Source organism: Schistocerca americana, chromosome 5 (genome assembly GCF_021461395.2).
Source record: "Schistocerca americana isolate TAMUIC-IGC-003095 chromosome 5, iqSchAmer2.1, whole genome shotgun sequence".
In the NCBI taxonomy this organism is placed as follows: domain Eukaryota; kingdom Metazoa; phylum Arthropoda; class Insecta; order Orthoptera; family Acrididae; genus Schistocerca; species Schistocerca americana.
In genome coordinates, this window is record NC_060123.1 from 678,511,794 (window position 1) to 678,523,628 (window position 11,835).

The 11,835-nt window shown below is 39.6% G+C and overlaps 1 protein-coding gene across 1 annotated transcript in view; it reads left to right on the plus strand.

Annotated features, from left to right (window-relative positions):
• LOC124615577 (protein disulfide-isomerase A3) overlaps positions 1-11,517 on the plus strand; it is a 38,644-nt gene extending 27,127 nt beyond the window's left edge. Inside the window, exons 9-10 of the mRNA XM_047143561.1 lie at positions 10,453-10,587; positions 10,685-11,517. Of these exons, the coding sequence (XP_046999517.1) occupies positions 10,453-10,587; positions 10,685-10,789 (240 nt within the window). The 3' untranslated portion in view covers positions 10,790-11,517. The remainder of the gene's footprint in view (positions 1-10,452; positions 10,588-10,684) is intronic.
• The last annotated feature ends 318 nt before the right edge of the window (positions 11,518-11,835 follow it).

Here is an 11,835-nt window from a genome sequence, read left to right on the forward strand (position 1 = left end):
ACAAAATTCAGATAATTTTTATTAGACAGCGAAAAAGTCCCTGGAGAGTATTAGATTCCTGCTATGTACATAAATAAACTGTGAAAATGAAAGGGTGGGGGGCAAATCCCCTAAGTGACTTTTACTGCTTAAAAACTTATTTCCTGCTTTTACACCATTTTTGAAAAGTGTAAAACTGGGGTTCCACTGTAATCTATCACCTTGTTAGGACTTATTACTTGGGAGTTGAAGATTTTCGTTCTTGTGTGTTTCACACCAAATTCTTCACATTGCAAGGTAAATGTCATTCCCTTGTTATGATAAGGCTCATTTGTTTCATTTGGAGAAGTATTGTGAATCATGAATATCATGATCAAAGAGATAGATTGTGGGGTTGTGATATACATTCTTGCTTGCATAAAAACATCGACATTATCTTTTTTGTAGACACTGCACAGAATTAACTTTTTCTTAATGGTATGACTTTCCAACCCCCCCCCCCCCCCCCCCCCCCCCCCTCCCCCCTGAGGTCCCCGCAGATCTTCATGCATACATGTGTGGTGTACGTGGTGCCCTAAGCTATTGCAGCCTTTCTTTTCTTCCAGGCTAAGTTTCTTTTGTCTTATCCGTTCCTTCCCTTCCTAGCTCCTGTCCCACCTCACCACAACCTATCAAGTGTTCCTCAGGGTTTGTTTTTGAAGACTTGAGCCATTCCTTTTCGGTTTTCGCTTGTGTTTCCGCTATCACTCCTTTTTTTCCAGTCCTCCTTGGGGGTTTGACCTTCATTTGTAAGTTCTGTTTCCATAGTTCTAGATATTTCTATTTGAGGAAGAACTCCCTCCCTAGTGTCTCTGGCAATGGGTTCCCCTTTGCCCCACCCCCTCCCCTTTGCCATTGAAGATTTGCTGGCAGGACTTAATCTCTGCCTCTTCAACACTGGAGACCCCCACACATTTGAATGTGGCGTACTGCACTTTCTTTGCCATTGATCTTTCTGTCTGCAGCTGGGGATTTCTCCCCTCTGTTCAGTGGGGAGTTCATGACGATTTGTGTGACCATAATCATTTTCCGATCATCTTATCTTACCTTAAACGTCACTCGCTTGGATACCCTCCCCCACAGGTATGGGCAAAGATAAGGCTCATTTTTATCTGCTGACGTTCTGCAGGTGCCTCGGGAATTTCCTGAATTGTGTTATCCTCGCCAGCCCGGACTCTGTTGCTGAGCATTGTGCTCAGTATTTCGCCCGGGCCTCAGCATTGGTGACTATCCACCTGCATTCCATTCTCACACTTTCTGGAACGACTCCACTTTCTTTTGTTCCTCACTGCCTGTAGCCTTATAACACCCCGTTTACCGAGTGGGAATTTGCCAGCATCTTTGCTCTCTGCTCCAATACGGCCCCTTGACTGGAGTGTGTGCACGACCGAATGCTTAACCATCTCTGCAGATAGGGAACTCCCTTCCCAATGGCAAGAAAGCATCATTTTAGTTTCATAACCAGGTAAACTGCCTCTTCAGATAGACAGCTATTGTTGGGTCAGTTTAATCAGTGTCCTCTGCGAGTTACTTGAACATGTGGTGAGTCAAAGGCTGTATTGGATCCTTGAATCCTGGGATCTTTTGGCTGCCGTGACTATTATGCTGCATATAGTTTAGTCCACCTGGAGTCTGTTTTTGCCCATCATCAGTTTGCTTAAGTCTTCTTTTATCTGCATAAAGCTTATGATACCACATAGCACAACTGCATCCTTACCTCCTTCATGTCCCACTTTTCTGGTACAGATTGGTCCCTCCTGTGGCAAATCCCATCAGCAGGAGAACTGAGTTCCATAGAACTCTGTTTTGAGTGGCCCCTCTCTTTTTAGTGGCTATTGATGGTCTTTTGGTAGCTGTGGAGGCTACAGTGTCCTCTTTATATGCTGACCATTTTTGTTTGTCCACGATGGCCATTGTTGAATGCAGACTGCAGGAAGCAAATCACTGAGCACAATCTGGGGCTGTCATTTGTGGCTTCCATTTCTTGGTTGCCAAGACCTGTTATGCATTTATTGTTACTGTACAGTCAATCCTTACCTGGATCTGTACCTTGATGACCAGTCCCTAAATGTGGAGGATTCTCATTGTTTCTTGGGACTTTCTTTAATGCTCGGTTAATATAGCTTCCCAATCTCAGCTGAATCTGACATGCTGGTCTCGCCTCAGTGCTCTTCAACAAGTCGGCAATACCAACTAAGGTGCAGACTGCACTGTGATAACAGCTCAACACAGCATTGGTCCAGCCTCATCTAGATTATGGAAGTGTTGCATATGGTTTGGCCTCAACTTCCACATTACAGATGCTGGACCTGATGCACCATTGTGGGGTATGACTAGCAACTTGTGCCTTCCAGACTATCCTTAATCAACCTCCTAGCAGAGGCCAGTATTCCACTACTGAGAGTTCTGCACAAAAACAGTTGATCGCTTATGCATTAAGCATTTGCTGTTCCCTGGATCACCTAAACTACCATATCCTCTTTCCAGATGCAAAGATCCAATATGTGGAACAGTGGCCCAGGCCTGGGGTTTCGCTGCCATCTGCATCCAGTCTTTTTTTCTGAACTTCAACTTTTCCCTATACCACTTCTTCTCTGAGGCCTGTCCACAGCTCTGTCTTGATCTACTACAAGAACTGAAACACACTGCTCATCCTGAGATCCTCTGATGTGAATTCTCCTCTCTCTAGGCAAGCTCCATGCTTGTGGGACACGCTGGCTCAAAATGGTTCAAATGGCTCTGAGTGCTATGGGACTTAACAGCTATGGTCATCAGTCCCCTAGAACTTAGAACTACTTAAACCTAACTAACATAAGGACATCACACAACACCCAGTCATCACGAGGCAGAGAAAATCCCTGACCCCGCCGTGGGACATACTGGCTTTACTCATGTTCATGTGGAATGTAATGAACTCCACTCCTCTGTGGATGACAGCAGTGTTTTCACTGTGGTATTGGTAGTCATCTGTCATGTTCTTGAGCATCTGTCTTCCGTTACTGGTGAGTCTTTTCTCATCGTAATAACTCTTTGAGAAGTTTGAGCTCTTGCCTGATGTTATCCTGGCCATCCATTGATCCTCACTATCCAGGTTTCCCATTTTTGCCCGTGAACAATGTGGAGGTTTGGTAGTCTTTGTCTGGACCCCAGGTCACATTGGGATCCCAGGGAATGTACTTGCTGACAGTCTTCCCAAATTGGCTACCAGGAAGCCACATCTTGAGGTCAGTTTTATGCTGTCAAGTTCTAAGGATCAAGAATACGGAGTGGCATTCTCTGATCTTGCTGCGCAAACTACAGGCATAAAAGGAGGCCATGAATTTGTGGAGGTCCTCCATGTGGACCTTATGCAAGGTCTGTCATCTTTTGCTGGCTCCACATTGGCAATACTTGGCTGACTGGTGGTGATCTCCTGTCACAGGCACCTCTCCTGTCTTTCTTCCTCCCCCCCCCCTCCCCTCTCCCCTTCTTTCTTGTTCCTTTCCTTTCTCTAGGCCTTGTTGACCAAAGCCTGTTTTGTGTATGGACACCTAAGAACTTTGAAGATCATGGCTTGCTTTGTTGGAGGACAGGTGTGGTTGTGCTTTAATCAGGGGAGAGAGGACAGAACCTTGTGCAACTCCATAATTTACCATTCACTAGTCACTCTACCTCTCTCACCTGCATGGCATTATTTTATCGTGTCTGTCCTGTAAATAGGATTTTAGCCTGTTACCCATTTGTCCTCAGGTTCCAAAAAGACTTTTCTGCAAGTATACCCCATGAAAGTCATAACACAAATCACAAAATATGCCGGCACGTAATATCTGCTCTTCAAGGTATTACAAAACGTTATTTGTAAAGGAAACAAAAGAAAAATTCAGAATAGGAATTAAAATCTATGGAGAAGAAATAAAAACTGAGGTTCGCCGATGACATTGTAATTGTACAGAGACAGCAAAGGACATGGAAGATCAGCTGAACAGAATGGACAGTACCTTGAAAGGAGGATATAAGATGAACATAAACAAAAGCAAAACGAGGATAATGGAATGTAGTCATATTAAATCGGGTGATGCTGTGGGAATTAGATTACGAATTGAGACGCTTAAAGTAGTAAGAGTTCTGCGATTTGGGGAGCAAAATAACTGATGATGGTTGAAGTATAGAGGATATAAAATGTAGACCGGCAATGGCAAGGAAAGTGTTTCTGAAGAAGAGAAATTTAACATCGAGTATAGATTTAAATGTCAGGAAGTCTTTTCTGAAAGTATTTGTGTGGGGTGTTCACTGGTATGGAAGTGAAACATAGTCGATAAATAGTTTAGACAAAAAGAGAATAGAAGCTTTCGAAATGTGGTGCTACAGAAGAATGCTGAAGATTAGATGGGTATACCACATCACTAATGAGGTGGTGTTGAATAGAATTGGGGAGAAGAGAAATTTGTGGCAAAACTTGACTAGGAGGGATTGGTTGGTAGGACATATTCTGAGGCATCAGGGGATCACCAACTTAGTATTGGAGGGCAGTGTGGAGGGTAAAAATCATAGAGGGAGACCAAGAGATGAATACACTAAGCAGATTCAGAAGGATGTAGGTTGCAGCAGGTACTGGGAGATTAAGCAGCTTGGACAGGATAGAGTAGCATGGAGAGCTGCATCAAACCAGTCTGTGGAATCAAGACAACAGCAGCATTGCACCAGTAGCAGGGCTCCAAAGCCATATAGAGCAAAACATGTATTTTAGCCCCACTGATGTATTTTTTTTATCCTCAGCCAGACTACGAATCCAATTATCTTTATACCATGACTTCCCAAAATGCTTGACAGTAATAACACACTCCCATAATATGAATATGGCACAGCATGTGTGTGAAAGCTGACCATTTGCCTTAAATCAGCTTCTGCAGTCTTAACTGCAGACTTCACTTTAACTCGCATCAGGAAAGTGATTCAGTGATTAATTTGTAAAACTATTATAAATACGAATAACATGAACTCAAGAAAATAAAGTTTGAACATAGAGCGCACCACAATATGTGATAACCGTAGGAAAGGCATTGAAAACAGGCTACGTCGGACAAGAAGCTGACAGACAAAAAGCAAGATAAAGCTGCTTCTCACCAGTCCTTCAATGTGTGAACACACACCAACTTGGAAAAATGGGTAGTGAAAAACACTTTGTCCAGACTTTCAACTGAGTTATTTCTCAGAGAAAACTGCCCAACTGTTCCGGTAAATCAAAAACTTGCAATTTATCAACAAATCATTAGATGCCTCAGTAAGAAGACCTGTGGCCTTAAAGTCAGTGTCCATGATGCATTGGCTGTACCCATATCTGTGTTTCCGTGAACACCGTGTTACTTATGGTATAGAAAAAAATTATAACTTAGCAACATCATTCTATAGAAAATATACAGAAAGAGGCAGTGTTGCCATCTGTGTTAAGATCAATGTCACTTGTAGTACAACTGATTACACACAGTTTTTGTCTAGAACAACATTTGGAAGTGTGTGCCATAGAATCATTTAGATAATTCTGTAGCACCACGTTTCGAAAGCTTCTATTCTCTACTTGTCTACACTGTTTATCGTCCATGTTTCACTTCCGTACATGGCTACACTCCATAAAAATACTATCAGAAAAGACTTCGTGACACTTAAATCTATACTCAATGTTTACAAATTTCTCTTCTTCAGAAATTCTTTCCTTGCTATTGCCAGTCTACATTTTATATCCTCTCTACTTTGACCATCATCAGTTATTTTGCTTCCCAAATAGCAAAACTCCTTTACTACTGTAAGTGTCTCATTTCCTAATCTAATTCCCTCAGCATCACCCGACTTAATTCGACTACATTCCATTATCCTCGTTTTGCTTTTGTTGATGTTCGTCTTATACCCTCCTTTCAAGACACTGTCCATTCTGTTCAACTGCTCTTCCAAGTCCTTTGCTGTCTCTGACAGAATTAAAATGTCATCGGCAAACCTCAAAGTTTTAATTTCTTCTTCATGGGTTTTAATTCCTACTCTGAATTTTTCTTTTGTTTCCTTTACTGCTTGCTTAATATATAGATTGAATAACATTGGGGATAGGCTACAACCCTGTCTCACTCCCTTCCCAACCGCTGCTTCTCTTTCATGCCCCTCGACTCTTATAACTGCCATCTGGTTTCTGTACAAGTTGTAAATAGCCTTTCGATCCCTGTGTTTTACCCCTGCCATCTTTAGAATTTGAAAGAGTATTCCAGTCAACATTGTCGAAAGCTTTCTCTCTGTCTACAAATGCTAGAAACGTGGGTTTGCCCTTCCTTAATCTAGCTTCTAAGATGAGTCGTAGGGTCAGTATTGCCTCACGTGTTCCAACATTTCGACGGAATCCAAACTGATCTTCCCCGAGGTCGGCTTCCACTAGTTTTTGCATTCTTCTTCTGTAAAGAATTCGTGTAAGTATTTTGCAGCTGTTGCTTATCAAACTGATAGTTCGGTAATTTTCACATCTGTCAACACCTGCTTTCTTTGGGATTGGAATTATTATATTCTTCTTGAGGTCTGAGGGTATTTCACCTGTCTCATACATCTTGCTCACCAGATGCCAGAGTTTTGTCAGGACTGGCTCTCCTAAGGCTGTCAGTAGTTCTAAGGGAATGTAGTCTACTCCCGGGGCCTTGTTTCGACTCGCGTCTTTCAGTGCTCTGTCAAACTCTCCATGCAGAATCATATCTCCCATTTCATCTTCATCTAAATCCTCTTCCATTTCTACAGTATTGTCCTCAAGAACATCGCCCTTGTATAGACCCTCTATATACTCCTTCCACCTTTCTCCTTTCCCTTCTTTGCTTAGAACTGGGTTTCCATCTGAGCTCTTGATATTCGTGCAAGTGGTTCTCTTTTCTCCAAAAATCTCTTTAATTTCCTGTAGGCAGTATCTATCTAACCCCCTAGTGATATATGCCTCTACATCCTTACATTTGTCCTCTAGCCATCCCTGCTTAACCATTTTGCATTTCCTGTAGATCTCATTTTTGAGACCCTTGTATTCCTTTCTGCCTACTTCATTTACTGCATTTTTGTATTTTTTCCTTTCATCAATATCTCCTCAGTTACTCAAGGATTTCTATTAGCCCTTGTAATTTTACCTACTTGATCCTCTGCTGCCTTCACTATTTCATCTCTCAAAGCTACCTATTCTTCTTCTACTGTATTTCTTTCCCACATTCTTGCCAATCATTCCCTAATGCTCTCCCTGAAACTCTCTACAGTCTCTGGTTCTGTTAGTTTATCCAAGTACCATCTCCTGAAATTCCCACGTCTTTGTAGTTTCTCCAGTTTTAACCTACAGTTCATAACCAATAGATTGTGGTCAGTCCACATCTCCCCTGGAAATGTCTTACGATTTAAAACCTAGTTCCTAAATATCTGTCTTACCATTATATAATGTATCTGAAACATGTCAGTATCTCCAGGCTTCTTCCATGTATACAACCTTCTTTTATGATTCTTGAACCAAGTGTTCAAGATTATAAGTTGTGATCATATAGGGATTATATCAAGATTATAAGTATGATTAAGTTGTGCTCTGTGCAAAATTCTACCAGGTGGCTTCCTCTTTCATTTCTTAGCCCCAATCCATATTCACATACTATGTTTCCTTCTCTCCCTTTTCCTACTACCGAATTCCAGTAACCCATGACTATTAAATTTTCGTCTCCCTTCACTATCTGAATAATTTCTTTTATCTCCTCATACATTTCATCAATCTCTTCATCTGCGGAGCTAGTCGGCATATAAACTTGTACTACTGTGGTAGGCGTGGGCTTCGTATCTATCTTGGCCACAATAATGGGTTCACTATGCTGTTTATAGTAGCTTACCTGCATTCCTATTTTTTTATTCATTATTAAACCTACTCCTGTATTACCCCTACTTGATTTTGTATTTATAACCCTGTATTCACCTGACCAAAAGTCTTGTTCCTCCTGCCACTGAACTTCACTAATTCCCACTGTATCTGACTTTAACCTATCCATTTCCCTTTTTAAATTTTCTAAGCTACCTGCTTGATTAAGGGATCTGACAGTCCATGCTCCGACCCGTAGAACACCAGTTGTTTTTCTCCTGATAACAATAACTGGTGCAATATTGGGAGTAAAATTTAAGAATATGCACAGTACTGCAATTCACATGTTCTGTGGAGCAATTTAGCAGCACTTGTGCCATTAAATGTGTGAAGCACAGCATAAGCTAGAAAAGAATTTTGCTCTCTCCACACCTCTAAACATCCATGACTTGTGACCTTATTGTCTTAGTTGATCTTCTTTTGACAAAGGCTATACTAAAACTTCCTATCTGTTAATGTTTTTGACCTGCATCAGATAAAACCTCAGCATAAATGTGTGTGTAAATCTGCCACTAATCAACGATAGTAGATTAACTAAATCTAGATCATGGAAGTTATCATGTACTCGCATCAGTCAGCTGAAAAATGATTTCCATCTTTATGTAGATGGCAGGAAATCCTAACCATCTATACACAAATTACTTTCACAACCTCTCACAGCAATATTTCTTTACTACACTACAGCACTGGCATTTATGCCATGAGAATTTGCATATGTATTTCTACTGCTGCTACAATCTTGTTCAAGGTGAAAACTGTGTTTCTGTTGGGTAAATAAGCTTTTAACAAATGTCAGTTTGTGTGTACGTCACAACTGGACATATCAAGTGATACATACATGTAGGAAATGTACATGGAATATGTATTGGTGTACACTTGGATAAAAGCTTACTGATCCAGTGCAACCATAGTTCGTCTTTGATCAATTCGTGTGATGTGTGCAGATGCATTACATTGTGAGAGACAAAAAGATTTTAAAAGTGCCACTTGAGTTGGTACACAATGCATTGTAGATCCCTGTAGCATAATTTTACAGTTCTCCTGTCTCTTGTTGAAGTGTTGGGAGTATACATGTGTACTATGAGCAGGAGGTACATGACAGTTACTATACATGCGATATAACTTTTAATTTGACATGAAGGTTACTATATATGGTGCTATCAATAGATTAGCCATTTATACCTTTATCATCCCTGTCCCCCCTTCCTTTGGCAAATCCTCACTTTCCAGCTAGGCTGTCCAAATAACACAGGCAGTAGATTTTTCAAAAGTTTCTTCTTCTGGGAGGGCAAGTGACAATAAACAATAAATTTCATAAGTCAAGTGTTGTTTACTTACTCCACTGGGACAAATTACAAGCAACTTATTAAAGTTTACTGTGGTTTTATGAGAAAGCATTGACAAATTGCAAAGTAGAGTTTCATTCAATGTTGTTTCTTGAAGTCTTCATATAGTCTTCAAGAAGTTTGAACAAGGCTTTAATTAGCCTTTTTGTTTACAGAGGACCATGAGCTAAAAGCACAATGTATGACTACAGAGAAAACAGTGGATAACTTGTTGAAACTTTGAATCAGTGGTCTATCGGATGCTTTTATCAGACAGCTGATTTTATTCATGGAAATACTGATCCAGTGTCATGTCGTGTAAAAGACTGAATGCTATAGGATGACTGTTAGAGCAGGAAATAAAGACAGAACTAAATTTGCTGATCAGAATTGTACATTGTTCAGGGTGAACTTTATTTTTAAAAGAAACAGTTCTGTAAAATATTTGAAATGTGAGAATTTAATCAGTGATAGCAAAAAGGACTCCTTCATATATACAACAGTGGAAACACTGCTTTAGATTACCATTTGCCAGTAGGAATAGGAAACAACCAACAACTATGTAATCTGTGGATCAGTATGTAGTTTCACATCTTACGGGTTTTGAATGTGGTTGGACAATATTTTTTGAAGTGTTCATCACGTATTTAAGGTTCTAGCACAATCTTTGCAATTTAAATAGCCTCGGTGTACTGTTAATCATATCTGTTACAGAGCATGTTGAAGAATTGCAAGTTTTGGTAGGTGTTCCATAGAAAAGTTGAACTTGACAACCTTATGTTTTATTATGCAAATGAGGGTGCATTAATTTAAATATAAGCTTTTTGAATGCTGTAGATGAAAACTGTCGTGATTACATCTGCCTTTAATAATGGTACTTCACCACACCAAAGTTTTGTTTTATAATATCCAAATAAGGTAATGAAGCTGTGAAAGCTATAAAACACGCATTTAATTTTCATACAGCTGTACAGTAATGTGAAGAAAGGAGATGTCAGATGTTGAAGTACGAGAAAATCTAGATCTTGTTAGAATAGTCTACCTGTATCTCACTGCCTCAGTTAATCATGGCAGTATAGGGAAGAGGTTTCACAAAATTGAATAGTTGCTGTTTAAATTCAAAAATGCCGGTTTCAGTTTCATTTTCATTTCCTCAAAAAAATGAAAACATGTGGAACCTATATGACCATGTTTATCAGTAGGGGGGCTTAAATCACAACTTTTTTACAGATGAAGGGAGAGGATGTGGCCATAGTGAAAATGGATGCCTCAAACAATGATGTTCCAGAACCATATGAAGTCCGTGGATTTCCAACTTTGTACTGGGCCAGCAAAGATGGCAAATCAAATCCTGTTCGCTATGATGTAAGTTAATTTCTCATAAATCGTGAAGTTCTTTTTACTATTTAAATAATGTCAGACTTAAGTAAGAAGTTACTAATTGGGTATCTTAATTATCCAGGGTGGCAGAGAGCTAGATGACTTCATCAAATATATAGCAAGACAAGCAACAAATGAACTGAAGGGCTGGGACCGCAAGGGGAAGACGAAGAAGCAAGAACTGTAGGGAGAAAATTGTTTTCAAGACTGTATTTGAAGCAATATGGCGGAAATTGAGAAACTGCCTAGATCAGAAGAGCCTTTGTACAAAGTTTGTACTAAACCTAAACTAAACTGAACTGTACATAGCTTGTACAAGTGTAGTTGTAACAGATTTGTATTTTCTGCATTTGATAAACCAATGGTTGTACTGTTAAAGATCTATTAAAATTCATCAGGATCCTTTGAATTTTGTCATGTGAGATGTCATGATGCTGAGATTTGGTTGTGTTTAGATGGGTGTGTGCTATTTTTATATTTATTGTATTGTTTGAAAATTTTAATCAGTGGATATGGGTGTTCCGGTATTGCATGAAATTAGAAAACTTTATCATTCCATGCGCCTTTCACTAAGTTACATATATGCAGCTGAGAATGTCAGCTCTTGATCTGAATTATAAAAAGTATGTTGTATTATACCTGTGTGCTGCAACAAGTGTTCCATGAATGAAGAATTAGTTATTTTATACAAAAGTTTTTCATTTATAGTCTTGGAGATAATAAGAACACAGATGATTTTAATGTTCCATGCTTACCTATACTATTGATTTTGTAAAACAGGTTAGAATAAGTTACACAAGATAGTGTAGGAAAACTTTCTAAGCTAGCATCTTTACAGTGGAGAATTCAAAAGTCTGATTATAATTAAAAATTTGTGCTGAACCTTTGTTTGAAAAGTAAAATGTTTTATATAAATGTCTGGTCATACCATTATTTATCTTTATTTCCTCTCTCCCCCTGTTGTTAACACACAGTGTGAGGAATAATGAATGTGACTGGTTACAGTAAGTAGTCCTTAAATTGATCTTCATTATGGTCAAATTTAACCGACAATGTTTGCATTTACAAAAATTAAAGTTGTCCACAAATCAGTTGACTCTGGGAACACGACACAGTTTTTGCACACAAGCTCTGTTCGTACTGCATGGGTGTATGTAGCTCTACATTTTCACTGGTGTAGAGTACAAAATATATGTACAAGGGTGTCCTGATAAAGTCCTTGGCTATAAAAAG